Source organism: Leucopleurus acutus (assembly GCF_964270905.1).
Source record: "Leucopleurus acutus genome assembly, chromosome: 10".
Classification (NCBI taxonomy): domain Eukaryota; kingdom Metazoa; phylum Chordata; class Mammalia; order Artiodactyla; family Delphinidae; genus Leucopleurus; species Leucopleurus acutus.
Window position 1 is genome coordinate 67,462,543 of NC_139153.1, and position 20,381 is coordinate 67,482,923.

At 42.6% G+C, this 20,381-nt stretch overlaps 2 protein-coding genes across 5 annotated transcripts in view; one reads left to right on the top strand and one right to left on the bottom strand.

Annotated features, from left to right (window-relative positions):
• KCTD20 (potassium channel tetramerization domain containing 20) overlaps positions 1–10,286 on the top strand; it is a 94,890-nt gene extending 84,604 nt beyond the window's left edge. For all 3 annotated transcript variants that reach the window (XM_082848719.1, XM_082848718.1, XM_082848720.1), the window contains 5 exons: positions 1,889–1,991; positions 2,352–2,472; positions 3,541–3,738; positions 5,122–5,232; positions 6,570–10,286. In XM_082848719.1, coding sequence (XP_082704845.1) covers positions 1,889–1,991; positions 2,352–2,472; positions 3,541–3,738; positions 5,122–5,232; positions 6,570–6,862 — 826 coding nt within the window. In that variant the 3' untranslated portion in view covers positions 6,863–10,286. The remainder of the gene's footprint in view (positions 1–1,888; positions 1,992–2,351; positions 2,473–3,540; positions 3,739–5,121; positions 5,233–6,569) is intronic.
• Positions 10,287–13,488: 3,202 nt separating this feature from the next.
• Positions 13,489–20,381, bottom strand: part of STK38 (serine/threonine kinase 38) — a 42,098-nt gene continuing 35,205 nt past the window's right edge. For both annotated transcript variants that reach the window (XM_082848292.1, XM_082848291.1), the window contains exons 10-14: positions 18,543–18,660; positions 17,388–17,511; positions 17,123–17,218; positions 16,055–16,149; positions 13,489–15,565 (exon numbers count right to left, since the gene is read on the bottom strand). In XM_082848292.1, coding sequence (XP_082704418.1) covers positions 15,435–15,565; positions 16,055–16,149; positions 17,123–17,218; positions 17,388–17,511; positions 18,543–18,660 — 564 coding nt within the window. In that variant the 3' untranslated portion in view covers positions 13,489–15,434. The remainder of the gene's footprint in view (positions 15,566–16,054; positions 16,150–17,122; positions 17,219–17,387; positions 17,512–18,542; positions 18,661–20,381) is intronic.

A 20,381-nucleotide genomic window follows, 5' to 3' on the forward strand; every position in this document is an offset into this window, starting at 1 on the left:
GGGCTGGGAGTTAGGAGATCTCTTTCTGGCCAACTGTAGACCTTAACATGAAGAGCAGACTGGGGTAAGAGTAAAATAATTTGAGTGTATACACACACAAACATTTGGCTTTTGAGGATTTCATCTAGTACTTGAAAGTGGATCTAACCTCACTCTGACTTTGAACTAATTTGAACTGAATTAGAAATCAGAATGGACCACACTAACTTGCTGAATTTTAGGCTAAGTGGAATCTAGCTGTTCAAATATGTGTGTACTTAAACATATACATACAAATTCATGATGAACCATTTTTAACCAGAGCCAAACGTATATATTTCTTAAACATCTGAATTAAGATAGAACATTAAAACATTTTCTAAATTGGCCCTATATCAGACTTGACTTCATGTCCTCAGTCTTGGTATCGCCACCATTTCCCCCCAGGCCCTTCCAGAAGGCATTCCTCAGGGTAGGCTGTCTGTCTGAAGTAGGTTGCCTCCAAAAGTAGCGCTCAAGAAAAGAAAAGCAAGCATTTTCTGGGTAATAGACCCCTTTATCTACATGGTTCATCAGCTGAGTCAGCCGAGGTCATGAATTCTGAGTTTCTTAGGTTCTGTCCTGTGGCTACGTAAAGTATTCATAAGCCTAGCCAGTGAGCTTGCAGATGTGGGCCACTGGTCACAAGGGGGACAAACTAAGAAGCTGAGAATGGATTAATGCAGATCCGTGCCACTACTGGATGAATGACTCTAAGGGGGGATTATATTTATGGCATGTTCACTATTTTGATTCATAGCTGTCTCAGCTACACTTCAACTGGAACATTCCAGAAAAATGTCAGCATCCTTTGAAGACTACTTTTATCTAAATGGATTTCTTATGTATGGTGATTTGGAAAGCATGTGAGTCTTTTTCAGACCTTGGAAAACAGCCAGTTCAGGGTGGAGGATAACAGTTTCGAACAGTTGGACAGCAGGGCTTCCCAACAGGTTAAGGAAGGAAAAGGCAGTGAGTCCCCAGTGGGCCAGCTGAAGGTACCAGCACCTGCCTGTCCTGGCTTCTCCTTCCACAGCTCCTACACAGATGTGCAGCAGGAGTAGTAGAAGTCATGGGGCCAGTTTTACTGGAGGGGATCTGAGAGAGAGAGGAAGGATGGGAAAAGATGAATATAAAAGCAAGACTTCCTCCCTGTGCCCTCATGAGCTCTGAATTCATGCCCAGAGCAGGCCTGCCTCTCTGAAATATGTCGAATTGCTGATGATCCTAATACCTACCCTCCTTTTCTACTTGACCTGAAATTCCCGTCATTAGTTACTCCTTGGATTGAAGAACGGCATTTTCCCCAGAGTTACGCCATTAAAATCTACCAGGAAAGGGAAAGCAGTAACATCTGCACCTACTAATACAGATTCATCTATCAGATTAGATATTGAAAAGCAAAACTCAGAAATATCAAGGATGGTGTGCTGGATAGGTACATGCTGATGGGTGAGGAGGAGGAGACGCTGTCTTCCTGAGCTGCCGGTGCGTGGGCAGGTTCCTGGGTGCTGCGGAGGGCGTGAGAGGCGACTGTCACACCCTCCAGACACTTTCCAAGGGCCACCTCTGCAGGTGCTGTTCTACTTTCTTTGCTGTCGCAGAAGCTCACTACAGTGGACTATGAGGGATTGCTGCTTTGTTCCTCTTGCACTCAAACACTGAAAGCAATTGCTGCCCTCTTTTCCTATCTGAAGAGAGTTTCGTAAGACTTGAGTGTGTCGTATAGGGGTTGAGTCCTAGTGCTGTGTTTTTAACTTACACTGAAAGAGTGGAACGGAGTCTTCCAGAATGAGGTGAAGAAGGGAGAAGTCTCATCTGTGAAGAATCCTGCTGCAGCGGGTAACATTGTTGCCTGGGTATTTTTCAGGATGTTTGGACCAGGAAGAGAGTACAACTTCACACGGCCCAATGAGAAGGGCGAGTATGAGATTGCCGAAGGAATCAGTGCAACTGTATTTCGAACGGTGCTGGTGTGTAGTGGCCTTGTTACATCATCTTCCCTGGGGGCGTGCATGGTCAGAAGCCTTGAGAGTTCCATCAGACTGTGTTCTGACTTTAGGGTTTCTCATTTCTAGTTATTGCCTTTCCCACTTTATTTTCTGTTTCTATAATTCTTAAGTCCTTCTTGCTTGTGTGAGCTCAGTCAGGTATCAAGTTGTGATTAAACATGTCAAGATGGCCAGGAGCCACTTTGCTATCTAATGAATCACCAACTTGGTGATAGTTCTAGTAACCCACCACTTTAATAGAACCAGGAATGAGTAGGGGGTTGAAGAGGGAATTTTTCATGTTGTTCTTTGCCTAATTTCTTCTTCCTAATTTATTTATAGGATTATTACAAAACTGGTATCATCAATTGTCCTGATGGCATCTCTATCCCAGACCTTAGAGATACGTGCGATTATCTCTGCATTAACTTTGACTTCAACACTATCCGATGTCAAGATCTGAGTAAGTGCAGGAGAAGCTGCCAGCTGCGTTTGAGCAGCTGAACTTTGAGTGTGCTTGGAATTGACATTTTTTATTACTAAACGGAAAGCGTTTCAAGTGTGGGTTGAAAATCATCTGTAGAGGCAGAGACGTGGTACTAACCATTCCCTGTCTTGTTTCAAAGCTCTGTGAGAAGTGGAGTAAACAAGAGAACATGTAGTGGGTTCTAAGTCTAGCTTGACCCCGTGAGTCACCAAGCTAATTGCTTCCCCTCTTGGGACCTTGGTGTCCCAACTCTTTAACAAATAAGGATACTGATCCTCAGATATGAGGGAAGGTTCACTAATAAAGTCACACAACATAAATCGGCTGGGTTCTTCTTACAGTTTATCATTAACTTAGTGTTTAAGTGCTTTATATATGTAAACTTGCATAAGTTTCACAATTAACCCGTGAAAGATAGGTGATAATCTCACTTACCAAATGAGAAGATGGAGAAATTAGCTTGTTCAAAGCTCTAAACATTAAAGCTGGGATTAGAACTGATTGTCTGAATATAAACTCCATGCACTTATCATTACCTAGGCTTCCTGAAATGATTTTAAAATTCTTTGAAGTTCATGGTACATTTCCCTGCATATTCCATGAAGTTCTCTAGATGTGTGGTGTCTCTACTGAGTCTAGTACACACTTAGAGCAAGTCCCTTGGTGTTGCCAAACTTGATATCATTCCTCTTCTGTGGTACTCTATGAAGTTGCAGTCCAGAGCATCTTCAGAAGAGGTACTATAAAGAGTCATCCCCAAATGATGGTTCTGTCTCTTGTAGAATTAATGTTTATGTTCTGACATTGCATGTCAAGAAAACCACAGTTGATCAGAATGCTCAGGGTTTATTAAACAGGAGGAGATTGGTAGAATGTGAAAAGTATCTAACATAATAGCCTTGGAGTAGGAGACATACCCTGCCTTTAAATGGGCCACTTCTCTGGGCCTTATCAATGATAACAGCTGTTACCTCATAGTCTTTTCACTCCAGTAATTACCTGCATTTGAGCAGAGAGGATGTTCACTTGCCTTTTGTCTCCCAGGTGCTTTACTGCATGAACTGTCTAACGACGGCGCTCACAAGCAGTTTGATCACTACCTCGAAGAGCTGATCCTGCCCATCATGGTGGGCTGTGCCAAGAAAGGGGAGCGAGAATGCCACATCGTCGTGCTGACGGACGAGGATTCTGTGGACTGGGACGAAGACCACCCCCCACCCATGGGGGAGGAGTATTCCCAAAGTAGGAGCCCCTTGCATGATGTACCTGTTTCCAGCAAGAAATGTGCTGCCCAGAGTGGCAGCTAAATCCTAGAACCAGTGTGACTGTCGCTGTTGAGCTGGTGATGAGCACACTCACCTGGATGAGGGTCTTTCCTGCTGGGGAGCACAGGGAACATCGTTATACTTCCCATGCCTACCGCTGGTGTCTGGTACTGTGTCAGTACTGCGGCAGCACATTAAGTGGTGGTGTCATTCTTCTCTCCATTTGTTTCACTTTAAATCCTTTTGAATTGGTAGTAATTCAAAATTCAGAAAATACAAAAGGAAAAGTCTTATTCCCACCCCGCCTCATCTACCCAGTTTTCCTCCTCAGTTTCTTTTATATTCTTCAGATTTATTCAGTGCACATACATAAGCAATTGCATGTTCTTTTCCTAAATGATACCATATTATAGAGACTGTTCTATATCATGTCTTACATTAAAAGCTTCCACAATCTTTTTTATGGCTGAATAGTATTCCATTGCATGACTGTGCTATAATTGATTTAACCAGCCCTTTTGATGACCATTTAAGCTATAAATTATAAATAATGCTGCAGTGAATATCTTTTTAAACAAAGTCTTTCACACATGTATATCTCTACAGAATAATATTCCTAGAAATGAAATTTCTGTCTCAAAAGCTTTGTGCTTTTATGATTTTGATAAAATTTGCCAAATTCTCTTTCATAAAGGTTGAGCCAGTTTATACTCACAAGACAATATATGATGGGTTTGTTTCCCATATGCTCACCAAGACAGAGTTTCACTGAACTTTTATCCTTGCCACTCTGATAGGTGAAAAACAGCATCTCACTTGAGTTTTAATTTGCATTTCTCACTTCATGAATGAGATTGAACATCTTTTTAAGAGTCATTTTCATTTCCTTTTCTGTTAACTGTAATCATGCCTTTTGCCCATTACAAAATTGGATTGTTAGTCTTTTCCTTAATGATTTGTAAAATCTCTCTATTTGTGACCACTGTCTTTATAGACAAGGAAATTAGCCCTTTGTAATATGAGTTGCAAATATTTTTCCCAGTTGGTTGTCTTCTTAGTTTTGTTTGGTGTTTTTGGATAAGCAGAGATTTTTTTTTATGTAATCAAGTGTATCAGTTTTTCTTTTATGACTTCTCGGTTTTATGTCATATCCAGAAAGGTCTTTCCTACCCTGAGACTATAAAAATTTCTTGTATGGTTTCTTTCTTAAGGTTGATTTATTATTTAACATTTAATCTGTGATCCATATGGATTTTTTGGCATCAGGGCTCAGGTCATTAGTCTGAATATGTTAGCTCATCTCCTTCCTCTTACAGAGGTATTCACTCCGTGACTAACCCCAGATTTTTTTTTCCCCCAGTTCTTTATAGCTCTAAGCTCTATAGATTTTTCAAATATATTGAGAATCGGGATGTCGCTAAAACAGTGTTAAAGGAACGGGGCCTGAAAAACATTCGCATTGGAATTGAAGGTAAGAACATCCCAGTCAATATTCAGCTTGCATGGCTCATGGAGTAGGTTGGATCTGTGGCCACAGCTTTTGTCCTTAAAACCTGGCTTCCAAGGGCCTAGAGAATAGACACACATGGAAACTACATTCCTACCCAAGTTTGAAGATTCCTATTTTTGTTTTAGTTTGCCCTTACATTTCCTTGTCATTTTATTTCCAGTTGAAAATGCTTTAAAGCAGCTGTAGGAATAAGTTCCAGTTTACTGCCTCAAGATAAAGAGCAGTGAGGACTAGGCACTGGGCGGGTAAATGTAGCAGAGCTCGTGGGCTCACCAAGTGGGAGGGCCAGCCGTTTAGCCAACAATCTTGGTGAGGATCTTTCTGCGATCTGGAAGGGTCCTTCTGAAAACTATAACTGGGAGACTCATTTTATTCCACTACTACCTTTGGGGAGTGTCTGGATATATTGACAAAACTGCTTTAAATGATTTGAGCAATGGCTCCCAACCTGTGGTCTCCGTGGAAGGGTATTGGAGACTGATTCCCGGAGAGTGCTGAAGCCATTCTGGTCTCCCCTCCATGGGTCTTTGACTCTTGTGTTTTGCTACTCTAGCTGTCTTAATATTGCTCACAGAACCCGTCGTTGTATCCAGCTTAAGTTGGAACTTAACATTGGAAGAGATTTTTGAGATCATGTATTAAACCTCTTTCTACTGTGTCCTCCTTTGTCTCTTTGGAAACCACAGGGACAGAGTGACAGGGATCACTCCATTTCCCACAGCAGCCCATCAAACTGTCCTATCACGAGAATATTCTTCCACATATATAATAGATAACCTCCTCCCTCTTCTGTCGTCCTTCCAGTTCTAGCCTGTGAAGATATATACTCTGCATAAGATTTCTCCCATATCCCTGTAACTGACTTTCAGATATTTTAGGCAGCATCCCAGTTTTTTCTTTAGGCTTAAACATTTTGCATTTCCTTAACTACTTCTCATACAGGTTGCCCTCTAAGCAATAGAATTAGAGGACTAGAGTAACCATGCCCCAGTAGGATTTTTGTTCTATAGTATTGAAGCCAGTAAAATAAAGACTTCTGAAATTAGTAGGAGGCTTCTCCCCCTTCCATTAGAAGGGATAAAATTTTTGTTACTTCCCTTCTAAGGACAAGACCTACTAACCTGAGCAGGAGAGAAGCAAGCATGTAGGTGGCTGGGCCTCAGAGAACGTGGTCACTTCCCTGTAGTTTTCACATAGTCTTGGGATTTGGGAGGAAATTCATGTGGTTAGGAAGAAGGAAGTATGGAAACCAGAGTGAGCAATTTGCTGGGGTCATGATGGCTTTTTTCCCATTTCAGGTTATCCTACCTGTAAAGAAAAAATTAAGAGGAGACCTGGTGGCCGGTCTGAAGTGATCTATAATTACGTGCAGCGCCCCTTTATCCAGATGTCATGGGAAAAAGAAGAAGGAAAGAGTCGCCATGTGGATTTCCAGTGTGTTCGAAGCAAATCCCTCACTAACCTGGTAGCTGCTGGAGAAGATGTCTTGGAGGACCAAGAGATATTAATGCACCACCCACCTCAGGTGGATGAACTTGACCGGCTAAATGCCCCACTTTCTCAGATGGCTTCTAATGACTTTCAGGATTAGGGGCAGCTGTGGGCCCCTCTGCCGGCCTTTTCTCTGACTGGGATGCCCATAGCCAATCCTCCCCATGGTTTGTCTCACACTAAGTAGGAGACATGCTTCTCCCCCCTCCTCTCCTTTTCTACCATAATTAATGTGTGTCCTTTTCAGTAAGTCTGTGCCTCCGGCAGGAGATTAAAAAGGACTCACTGGTAATTAAGCTACCAGCTTTGCAGCAGCCCTGGTAACTTGAAAATTTTGGGTCTGGTGCTGTTCACCGAGTCTTTGCATAACTGCAAAAGCAGGAAAGGAGGTCAAGACTCCTGTTGCCTCATATTCAGCGAAGCAGTTCTCATCCTTTACACTCTGTTCTTGGCTTTTGTTTGTTTTATTTGGTTTTATACTAGGCAAATTACTTAGCAGCAAAGGGACCAAACTTAGGAGACAATCTCTATGTTCTACAAGCAGGCACTAATTGGATGCCCATTAGAGGTTAGTGGAGATACCATCCTGGTAGCCTCTGTGCCCAGGTTGCATCTGGGAAGAAATAGGCTCTCATTCAAAATGTCCAAAGGAAATTCTTAGGAGCTTCAGTTCAGTTTTTTTTTTTTTATTATTGCAATGAACAATCCAAAACTTCACAGATTCTTTGACAGGAAGGATAATGTATGACAATGTTTATGAAACCTTTTTAGCTTCAAGGTTTTTGACCCTAAACAAATTGATTATTCATTTGGAGTGAAATTCACACTTTGATTATCCTGGCTTGGAATCTGGTGTGAAGCCATAGGTCTTCACCCTAGGCCAGCATGCTGTAGGTGTGGCTAGGAGACCTTAGATATGGCTTAAAAGGCTTTCAAGATGAAGGCAATGATTTCTCAGAAGTGCTCAGTTTCTCAGTAGAAAGACTAGTAAGAGCTCGGTGGGTAGGACTGGGGGTGAATCTGGGTGGGAAAACGTCACCTGCCTAGACTTTGTCTCAGTGCAGGGATTTTCGTTGTATATTCTTTTCATACTATGGAATGTTTTTAGGTATCAGGATATTTTAATTTTTGAAATAGCCTATCAGCTGCTCACACTGGGTAAAAAAACCATACTAATGTCATCTCCAAAGGAAGAATGAGTTGAAGGGAAATCAGGCCTAGTCATTTTGATTGATCTGTCAGCTCTGGGTTAACAGTACATGGTGTGTGACGACCCAGATCACTCCTCTGGGTACTGTAACCACCTCCTCTGATGTATCCATGGCTGTTAACAGTAGAGCTAAATTTAGATTCTAGAGTCAGATGTGTCTTGAGATCTTTCCCATTTTATGGTAGAGGTTGGCCTTCCAATCACCTACCCTGAGCATGTACAAAGAGACACATAGTTTCCTTCAAGTTCTCTAAGAACAGGACTGGTTTTCTTAAATTCCATTTCCACAAGATACTATAGGGCAAGCTACTTGATGCCATTTTATGACCTCCCTAGTCAGAATTCTCCAAAGGTGAAGTCAGATTGGGTGTTGACAGCTACTCTTTCCAGGCTTGAAGAACAAGAATGTGTGACCAGGGCCAGTGTCACAGGGGACATCAATGCTGTGTTCCTTATTCAGAAAAATCAGTAGTAAGGGGTTAAACCGAGCCATCCCCCAGCTACAGAGTTATTCTGATTATCATTGGCATCCATTTGTAAGGCTGATGGCCAGGGTTAATGTTTAGGGTTAACGTTATTTTGTAGCCAGGGGTAGTTTTATTCCTGTGAAAAGAATTGGCTGTTTGAGGTCAGGTTTGGCTTTGACCTTACTGGTACTACATTCATACCCACGACCAGCCAGGATAATTGTTTAATGGTGCTTCCTTTACGCTTTGTGGTTGACTTCCATGCTATCACAAAGGAAATTTAACTTTTGTGTAGACTATAGTAAGTATGTATAATTTCTGTTTTATAGCTTAATATAACATTTAAGGGTAGACATGTCTCAGCTAACACTCTAAAACTTATTAGTCATTGCTTAGGTAAAAAGCTAGGTATGAAAGTGTGGCATGTACTTAACACTTTGTTCTACGTAAATGATTAATTTCCTCCGGCTTTCAAAAACCAGGTCTTTTTTTCCCCCAAAATTGGGTTAACGTGCTTTCAGCCCCAACCCTTAGGGTTCGAGTGAGCTGGAGATCTGTGGAGGTAAATCTGCCAGTGTTGCCAGGTGGTGGTGACGGAGGGAAAAGCTGGGCCCACAGGTTCCCTCTGGTGGAGAGGACATTTCTTCTGTACCCCACGCCCTTCCAGCCTGGAGCGCAGCATCACTGTAATTTGGTGGCTCCTTTCAGCCACAGCAGCTCTGTTCCCAGGGCCAGGACATCCCGTGGCGACAGGACCTCGCAGTTCTCGCAGGAACAAGAGCTGGGTTGCAGTCATTCCCTTCAGAGTCAGTTACTGGCCAGCTGGGCAACAGGTTATTTCTAATTAAAAAGGTGAAACTCAGGTTTGGTGGTTTTTTCCTAAGTGCCTAAATAAGTAAGCCAGGCTGTTTATACAGAAACATTTTCATAAGAAAATGTTTTTACCCAGACTGTCTTATTCAGAGGTATCTATCTCAGCAGGCCAAGATAAACCTGAATTTGAGGTTTAGGATCTGAGTTTGTGTCTGCATCAAATCATGTATTGTTGATTAGGAAACATTTGCCATTAAGGAATTGGGAGCAGGCAAGGAGACAGTGTTAAAATGTGTCTGATGAGATTACTTAATGGTTTCTCCAAAGTGGAGAAAAGGTATTAAAAGAATGACAGTAAAAAAAAAAGGTAAGGAAGCTAGAAAGTAGCTGGATTTATTGCATGATATGCAGTAGCCAGTATTAATAACTAAATTCCGTGTGATACCTAAGGTATACAGGTCTATGAAAATACTGTGGCATAAGCCCAGAAAGGATGGATAGTGTTCCAGCAGGTCCTTCTGTTAAGTAAAAACAATCAGAGCAGAGGCTTTAAATTGTCAAAGAGTGATGGGAGCCTTTATCGAGTAACAGTCAATAGAAAGTTAAGAATCAGTGATTTATTCAATGCCACTTCTTGCCATCATTTTGAAATGGTTAAACTGGGCATAGTTCAGAAAGCAAACCTGATACCTTTATGGGAGATGGAGCCACATCCGTGCTCTGGGTGGGATCACCTCTGCAAGAGAACATTACATTTTCTCTTAAAGGCAAAATGCTTGTAGGTTTTGCCTCTTTACTTTGTATTTAAAGTTGCACTTGTTCACCTACCAGTGTTTACGAAATCCTATATTTGGGATGCTTTTTCTATAATAAAATGTTATCATTTGTGTCCATGTTGTTGTTTTTTAGCAGAAAATAATATTGGAACTCAAGATGTTAAAGGGGACGGAGAGTAGCAGCACGTGGACTGCCCAGGAGAGGCTCTTTCCTACAGCAGCCGGCGGGGGCACGGCTGGCCTGGAGCCTGTATGTGCTTTTCCCACCCTGCTATTTCTTATAATTCACAGGTTCCAGAGCCATAATGGTCTGCTCTCTTTTGAGTTTCTGGTTAACTTGCATACAAGACCCCTTGAACCCTCAAATCCAACCAAGTAGTACCCCACAAAACCAAATGTAAATTTGAAAGGTAAGATGACTCACAAACTTCTGTGTTGTACTTTTGGTTTCAAGCAAGTGAAGAAGCATGGCAGGCATGAAAGGCAGCTTCAGAAGGTAGGGCAGGGTCCAGGCAGGTCCCTGGGAAACACTGCTTTGGGGCATCTTGCTCATCCGCTGCTAATTCGGCCCTCTTCTAGTCAGGTGCCTCCTGAGCTCCCCTCAGCACACTTGGCCTGAGCAGCTTACTGGTGACACTGACAACTTGAAGGGGTGCTGAAGCAAGCCAGGGCCTCCCTGGCAGGCCTGCCTTTGTCAGCACAGAGGTTAAGAACATGCTCTGAAGGCATGGCCCATTGAGTATGTTCAGTGCCAAGTGCTGCTTGGTCACAGGGACATGCTGACTAGGACACAGTTCCTCCCTTCAGAGGGCTCTTATAATTGCACAAAGACAGATCCATAAATAGTCCAGGTCACTCAGGAAGCGCATAAGGATGGAGTAGCCAGTTTTTACTATGAAAATTAGAGGAGAGTTCACAGGAGGGTTCTATACATGACACATGAACCAAACTGTGAAAGACAAATACTAGTCGTTTTGGATTCATGAATCCAAAAGGAAGTATTCCAGGCCAACGCAACTGTATAAGCAAAGATGCGAAGGTGAACTAGTTGCTTACTGTCATCAGGGAAGAGGATGGTGGGGGCAGGGGGAGGATAGTAATGCAGAGATAGGCCAGAGTAAGGAAGGGCCCTTGTACCTCAGACAAAGGTGTTTGGTCTCATTATATAAGCTCTCAGGAACCTGAAGGATTTTATGCAGGAGAATAACATGATCAGACTTGAAATTTAAGAGTTTCTTTGGCAGCAGAGAGGACGACAGACTTGGAAGGGGAAGGACCAGGGACAAAGGTCAGCTAAGAGACCACAACAATGGACTCAGCAAGGAATGATGAAGACACTAGTAGGATGGACAATCATGCCCCAGAATTACATACGTTTACTGATGGGAATCATGTAAGAAATTTCTGGCTTGGACAGCAGGTAGAATGAGCTAGAAAAAAGGCTGTGGAGGCAAGAGGAGCTCCATAAGGACAGTTGGCACCTGTAAGAGGCCTTCCAGGTGGCAATTTCTAATAGGCACTCAGCTACATGGGATCTAGAGTTCTGGGGAGAGATCCAGGCAGGATGGTCATTTTGCAGATCTCACCACAAAAACGGCAGCTGAAGCCACAGTATGGGGGAGATCACACGAGTGAAAAAAAGGCAAAGGCATTGCTCTGAGGAGCACCAGCATTTGGGTAGTGGCAGAGGAACTACCAAGAAGGAAGTCAGAGAGGTGGGAGCAGAGTTTTTTGTTTTAACTCAACAGTGTGAGTGCAGCAGGGTGGTCAGGTAGATGAGGGCTGAAGACAAGCCAGTGGATGTGGCAGTTAGGACGCCAGTGAACAGAGGAGTGATTATTAAAATTAGTTAGTACTAGCACGTTTTGCACATGGGATAATTAATACTAATGTGTTTCACACAAGGGGAAGAAACCAGACTGAAGTGAGAGGGAAATGAAGTAATGAAAGTGACTGGAGAGTGTTTTTCAGGAAGCAATACTTACTCATAGCTCCACGCCTCTGTCACAGCATGGGACCATACCTACCAGCCTCCCAAATCCTGCACTACTCACCTTCCCCTCTGCCAAATCACTGCTACTTACTAACACCTCTGGGAAGCTTCCTCAACCTTCCCAACAACTCAGGGTTGGCTTAACAGTACTGTTACAGCAACACTAACATACTAACAACTTTATAGTTGATGCTGCAATTCTGTTAAGCCAACTCTGTGGCTGGGAATTCTCCCCTCAAACTGATCTGTGGTTCAGAACCACAGTGGGCTTCCCTATTGCATCCCCAGTGTACCTGGGATTGAGCGCTGTATTTTATGAATGCTTAAGTATTATGTGGGCAAGATGTTTTTCTCTGAAAATATGCCTAAAGAGCAGCGTGGAGGCTTGTTTTTAAGTCAGTGTTGGTTTTGACAGATCATTCCAGGGAAATGGTTGCTAACTAGGAAAGGAAAATACCATTCACTGAATCCTTTTGCATTCAATTCAAAACACCGTTTGGGTTACACACAGAGGCCCAGGAGAGAGTAACAGGAGAAGGTGATCCAGGAAATATGCTTTCCAAGGAAATGATTCAGAGAAACAGTAGTAGCAATCAGCGGCAGAGGATTCCTACACTACACAGATGAGCATTAAAATTAGCAATCTGCTATTTCACAGCCTGACCATTAATCCCAAAGGATTCCCCTCACTTTTGAAATTCTTAAATAGGTACTGAAGAAAATTCTGATGTACTCCTGAATCAAGGAGTCTGAATGACATCAGCATTCAGTTTCATTTTAGTATGCAGTACAGTTCAAGTTCTATTATTTTCTAACTTCTCCTAAGAGACAGGACACAGAATTAGCTGTGAATAGGACCAACACTGAGCCAGTGGTTCCCGACATGTTTCTTGAAACTCACGAGCCTTGGAACGACAATACATTGTTAGGCTGCATTTAACTAACCTCTGCCTGCAGTTCCCACCCTGGTTGGTCTTTGCCCCTTCCTCTTTGCCTGAGGGTCCTTTTCCTGACCCAGAGAAGGAGGTAAGAAGTGGGACCCATAAGACTCCTTAAATCTACATCCAGAGACAAAGCCCTGCTCTGGTGGACACAGGGAGCTGAGAAGTCCATCCTGGGAGCTTGTGAGATTCCTGGTCAACCCCAGGATGAAAAAAAATGGGGCTGAGCTACAAACAAACAGTTGTATAAAGGGTCCACCAGTTTACAGAACTTTCGTCGGCAGGTCTCCCCTTGGCCTAACTGCACTTACTGCAAGAGTGCCCACTGCCCAGTAACACTGAGCCAGGTGAAAAGAGCATAGACGTGAGGCCAACAGAAGACAGTCTCTTTACATGAACTCCAGTTCAGAAGACTTGTTCTCAGGGAACAAAAAAGCAGGTCCCATCTTCCTTGAGATGGTAAAGCATTTTGCCTAAAGGTGGTCTTCAGCGTTTAACGGTTTGCAGACAAAAGGGTCAGAGGAAGCCATCAGCACTCTGGCTCTTTGAATTATGAGCCAGACTTACACTGTTGTTTTCACACAGTTTATTCAGACATTTAAAAGTTAAAATGTGGGCATTCCCCCCCAAAAACAAATTATCCCCTGCCACTCCCCAACACACAGACTACCTACCACCCTCCCATTACCTCTCATTGTCCATGCTTACCACATACTCTTGCAAAACACATAGGGGTCAAGACCCCAACTATTTGGTAATCCAAAGAAGCTACAAAGTTACACAAAAGAATCTCACTTCCTTTTCACTAGCAAACCATGAATGAAAGAATAAGGGGAAACACATTACCTTCATCCAGAGTTAATATTTCCCTAATATTCTTTTTTCTTCCTCTAAGACATTAAAACCCAAAGCAGTTTCACTTACTACTGTAACTCTGATAGTCCATTTTTCTTTTTCTTTTCTGAATGGCTAAGCTAGGACATACTTTCCTTTCATAGCTGATGTTAACAACCTCAAGACTGGCAGAAAGCAGTCTCCCAGCTGTGGCTTGGCTATGACACTCTGCAACAGGCAAAGTTACCACATAGGTGCAAATGATGCTTTAAGAGTTATCAAAATTTTTAAAAGTAATAATGCATTAATATGGAGCCTCCACATTTTTCTGATGCAGCAAAAGTCCTCTAAAGGCGGTGGCAGCTGTGAAAGAAAAGGCACTTTGTGCTAAAATTCAGAGGGTCTCTCTAGAGAACACCACAGCAGAGAGGCCTGGTCAGCCCAGGCCTGCACGTGACCCTTTAGGGTGAAGAGGACCATCCCCCAGGAAGGCATCTGCAAAGGAAAAATTTGTAATCATGATTCCAAGGCAAAATGGTTACTTAAAGTTGGGAGAGGAGAAATACTAAGAGGATACAAATACAGTTGCACCAAAGATTGAGGCGTGAACTTCGCACGGATTTGCAGGCTGGCTCTGCGCTTTGTATTGGGCTCGTTCCTTCACCACTTGCAGGGAGGTCTGGACACGGAGCAGGAGCAGCACCTTAGCCAAGAGGGTTCGAGGCCTCCTGCTTCTGCCTGGGCTCTCCTTGCTGTGTTCCCAGGAATAAACCGAGGTTCTTTTGGCAGCACTTGTGGGTATTGCTAGTCCACGGCAACATCCAAAGGGATTTTCTAATACAGCCGTGAAGAGAAAGTGAGGATTTTCCACGTGATCCAGGACTCCTTGGCAATCAATGCCCAGTGGCTTTTTGGGCCTTCTAAGAGCAACAAAGGATCAAGCTGGTATCTTCCCATCAACACTCAGAAAAGCAGCGTGAGTATTTCAAATGGGTAGAAGGAAATCAAAATGGACTGAGGGTCTTTATCCTAGTACCATAAATAAAGTGCACCATGAATGGAGGCTATAAAAAGCTACTTGCCCGAGGCTGAGGTTTGGGGAGAAACTACCACCATCACCCACTCAGAATGGTGGATCATTTCCTTCAGCCAGAATGCTGGCTACTGAAGCTTTCTTTATTGCTTTATTTCCTTAGTACTATGGAACTTTTAGCTGTAAAGAAAAGAAATACTTGGTGGGCTTGGTAGCAAGCATATGTCACAAAATCACAGGAATTGGCTGATACTCAGTAAGTATATGTTACAATCTCAATGTTGGATGATGGCTGTTTTTCCCCCTACATTCTGATGAACTTAGGAAAACTCAAGTTTTTTTAAAACATCAAATTGGCTCATGATGCTTCTAAAGAAGCAGGACAGCCGTTAATGGCTGATGTAGTAAAAATGGTTGTCTTTGTTCTACAGGTCATCAGATGCATCATGGAAGAGAATCCACTTACTATCACATTTCAGGAGTTTACCATGACACGTTGGTAGGTTCCATAAACTTCTTCGAAGCTCTTTCAGAACAGTTATGTGAGAAGAAAACCATGATGTTGTACAAAGAACTGCTCGATTTAGGATCCCATTTCAAGGAAACTACTTTGCTGCTTTCATGTAGGAAGGTATTGCCCCCCGCGCAGTCAGACCCTCAAAGCGCTTGTATGTGTAATTGATGAAGACCCAGTCTTTGTTCTTGTAGTCAGTGTCAGGGTGATTACTTGTTGCCACTGGGAAAGAAACAGATGTGAGAGTTGATTCACTGCCTTACCTTGATGGACTACTCAGTACTGACACTCAGTACATGACATTCTGAAGAACATATCACAGCTTCTATCTGGGAAAAGTTATTTTTCACTCTGCGAAATTTCTACATTTGCCTGCCTATGTTCTCTGAACCTCATGTTTTTCACAATATTTTAAAAGTTTTATTTTCTCATTTCTGTCATTTCAGATTACCTAACCTTTAATTTAATAAATAACAAGAGAACAAATCTTTGTGGTTCACCCATCCAGCTGAGCAGGCTAAATATCGGTGTTTGTATTCACTACTTTCCATTCAACAAGGTCTCACTGTTGCCCTGCATTAACACTGGAAAAATACTTACAAAGAGCCTGCAGTTCCTCTCCATGTTCTCTACCCTGATTTGTAAACATCACCCCAAAATTTGGGGGAAATAATGCACTTATAAGGCAGCCTGAGGCAGTGGTAGAATTACCTGTTGGCTTAAGAATATCAGATTCTGGAAACTCATCGAAGTTTGAGGTATCATCAATGCTTTTGATTTCAATAGATATTGCAGCAGGCCTCTCTCTGCCAAGGACAGACATGCCAAAAATTACTACGGTTAGTAAACATATGGATCACAAGTAATCAAGTCTTTCTCCAAAAAAGACCCCTGGTCTGACAAGGGAAGACTGTCCACTGGCAGGCAGCATTAATTTCCTTTGAAAAGCTTATGACCACTGACCAACCACACCAGCTGACTACAACCAAACAAAACTATGATGAAAAAAATGTAACAATTATTCATAGCTAGGAAGAAAGACAAGAAAAATAAGGAGAAATTAAAATCCAAAGTTAGCACACTCTCCCTGACAGCCTGCCCTGTCTGCTGAAAAGGGAAACTGAACCTCTAAATGCCCCTTCGTGCAGGGCTCTGCCCCTCTTCTACCAGAAGTGCCAACGAAGTAGAGTGGCTAAAAGGCAAAGGTAGAAATCACAAGCATGCGAATTAGAACACTACTATGAAATGGATGACAACTTCATCTTCTGCTCAACCAATGAATGCTGAGGAGGGAGGTCTGTGCAGCGCTGGCAGCTCTCTGCGCGCCCTGTCCGCAAGTTTCACGCTTCCCCTCCACTCCCCCTCTGCGCCCTTCCCCACTCCATCCTTCTTCCACTCCTCTCTTCCTTCTCTGTCTCCCAGTGATAGCCTCCACCCTAGGGGCAGGGACAGTCCTGCTGGTGGCTCCTAACACTAGAGAAGTTGGTGTGTTCTTGGTAAAAGCAAGTGCAACACAATGCTTAGGTGGTCCTTTCACCGTGGAATCCAAAGTTCACTTCACTTTGGAAATGACTGCTGGCTTCAACGTGTCCCATGGCACATGGGTGACAGGAAACCCCAACTCCCAATCCTCACCTTGAATGAAAATCAGGAAAAGACCCTGAATTTCTAAGAAGCTCTCTTCCCATACTTGGCTTGCCAGTAGTGGTGCTTCTAAATTAGTATTAAGCAAACTACAGACTTTCTGAAATTATCCTGAAACTTTGTATATGGATATACCTGATATGTTCCCAGTCAACACCTTCAAAAAAAGAGTTACTTTTGATTTCCTCAACTCCAGGGGCTCCAATTCTATGTTCCCATTCACAGCAGAATCTGGAAAAGACAGAGGCCTTTCAGCATACCTCAAGTAGTCTCTTCAGAAAAAGAAAAGGAGAAATGGGAGGAAGGGGGGACCAACCCAGGAAATGATGAAAATTTTTAAAAATAGATTCACTCATGTCAAAAAGCCTGGCTGGGGGACAGGGGGAATGTTCTCTGATACCTCAAAATTAGATCCTTGGCTTTCTCAGAAATAGGAACTTCTGGAGGAAAAGTCAAAGTTTCTTTCCAGTTCATCACCTTCTTATATGTCTCTTGAGGGGTCTCAGAACAGAAAGGTGGGTAGCCTGTAATAAAAAGGGAACTTCGGAGCTCTCACATCCCAGAACTTTGAATCTGAGATTATTCCCCTTAATCTGATTTTAATATATCTTTAATGATCCTATATGTCCTTCCCTACATGACATGAACAGGATTTCCACTCACCCCAGGAAACATCTAAACCAATTGTTCATTTTCCCCCAAACTCCTAAACCCAAAGTGAAGTTGTGCTTCTGGTACCACTAGGGAGCCAGCTACTAGCTGGAGCTGGAAAAAGGAAGGAGGACAGAAGCAGAGTTGCAGAGGCGGGGCTCACTGTGCCCAAAGAGGAAAACGAAAGGATGAAACAACATCATTAAGAAATGACTCCATTCTAGGAATATCCTTATTTGGGAAAAGTGACCACCATGCCTCTCTTTGAGAACTACAGGTGAGAAGGATAGTCACCGTAATACTCCACCTGCCCTCTACACAGACCACATCCGCCTCCACAGGCATGCGTCCAGTGTTCCCAAAGACAACACAGCTAGACGATGCCACACCAGTCATTTACACAGATTCACTCAGGGCCACCACGGACAGATGGGCTCTCCTAGTGCTCAGGCATATGGCCAGCCCCACAGATGTGTCCCCTAAATACACAGACATACCAATCAACAGGGAGAGAGGTATGAGGGGTCCATGCTCTGAAGGCTTTGAGAGAGAAGGGGGGACAGCAACTAAGAAGTAGAGTGCTCGAGACACAGCCCAGTGAAGGCTCTCTGTATACAATGGGTGTTTAATAAATGCCAGTGAATGAAAGAGTTGCTAGATGGAGAGGATGGAAAAGTCGAAGAAAACCATGATAAATGATCAACAAAGCCACGAGAGGGTGCCAGGGAGCCATAATATAGTGGGATACATTTGATGGCCCAGCGTTTTCTACCTAGGAAACTTCACTTTAAAAGACGCGGGGGGAAAAGTGCTCTTAGATGACCCCCACCTGAAACAGTCTATTATCAACATAGGACTCTTTCCTGACTGCACAGAAAAAGTCCTCTGAAAGCACGCAACTTACCAATGAGCATTTCATACATGATCACCCCCAGCGACCACCAATCACAGAGCTTGTTGTACCCGGTCTGCATGAACACCTCAGGAGCAATGTAGTCAGGAGTGCCTACTGTAGAGAAGGCCTGAAACATGTACACACATCAGGAAGCCCAGCAGGAAGATGGGTGTCCAGAGTTCTGTTCTAGAGACCAAAGGCTACAAGTATCACCTAGAGCTACCCACAAACTAAATAAGCAGGATGGCCCAGCAGCTTAATGGCAAGTCTGGCTTGCCAGAGAACTTCCAAAATGAAAATAAAGCTTTGTCAGTGAGGTGAGAGACCATTCACTAGGTCAAAGGTATCTGTCGTAGCAACTAGTACCATAACTGAGCACCCAGTAAGTGCCAGGCCCTGTATTCCTTTTATGCTTATGAGCCTATGACAAAACTCAGCAAAGAGGACCTTATTCGCCCAACTTTGCAGATAAAACTCTGACGCCCAAAACGGCTTTGCCCAAGGCCTCAGAACTAGTTAACTGGCAGAGCCTGGTTTGGAAATTAAATATCTTGCTCAAAACCATCCCTCTTTCCACCTCTTTAATTTGGAAAATCATAAAGGGAAACTTTATTATCAAAAGCTAAAGTTATAACCTATTGGTCAAAGGTTTATAAATATCTGCTTATCAAACTGAAACATTTATGTAACTAGTTCTTAGAAGAGTATTTTCTAAATTCAAGTAATCTACTCTCATATACCAGGACTACAATACTAGGGGAATTACAGTCAAAAAGCCTTCCTGTGCTCAGCATTTGAGGGCTTACCACATGGAAGGCCCTAATCTAAGTGCTTTCCATATTATACAACTTCTAAAGTTAAAAGCTACAGCTGTATGGACTTTTAAAAATACTTATTATGAAATACTGCAAATATACAGAAAAAAAAGCAGACAATACAACATCCATGTATACATTACCCATGTTAAAGAGAGGTTAATAATCTGTGATATTTGTCTCAGATCATTCCTTTTTAAAAGAAACAAAACTACAGAAATGATTAAAGTCAGAATCCTTCTCTCCCCACTGAAGTCATAACTATCCTGAAATCATAACTACCCCTGTGCTATGCTTGTATGGATATTTGTATAAATGACATATAATTTCTTGTATATTTCAACTTTTAATAAAGGGTTTCATACCGTACTGCATTATTCTATAGTGCTAAAACTTGTTTTTACTCCATATTATGATTTTGAGATTTATTCATGTAGCTCTAGTTCACCAATTTCACTGCTGTACACTATTCCATTATACAAATGTCACAATGTTTTTTATACATTCTTCTCTAAATAAACACTTACATTGCTTCCAATGTTTCACTATAACAAGTAACACCTGAATAAACATTCTTGTAACACGTCCTGGGCACTGGGTAGTATTGCTGGGTCTTGCATCATGAGCATCTTCAACTTAATCAGACATCATCCAGTTGTCCTCCAAGGTGGTTACATCTATTTAACATGCCCAGTGGGATGAGCTCCTAGTGCTCCACTTTCACCAACACTTGTCTTTGTCAGACTCTTAAATTTTTACCAATCTGATGAACATGAAATAGGATCTTGCTGTTTTAATTTGCATTTCCCTTATTTCTAGTAAGGTTGAGTGCATATTCATATGTTAATTAGCCATTTAGTTCTTTTTTCTGTGAATTACTACTGTTCGGATCCTTTGACCATTAGTTGTTTTTTTCAGTTGCATCATCTTTTTTCTTACTGATTCCTTGGAATTCTTTCTTTTTTAGCTTTTCTTTTTGGCCTCACGGCTTGTGGGATCTTAGTTCCCCGACCAGGGATCGAACCCTGGCCCT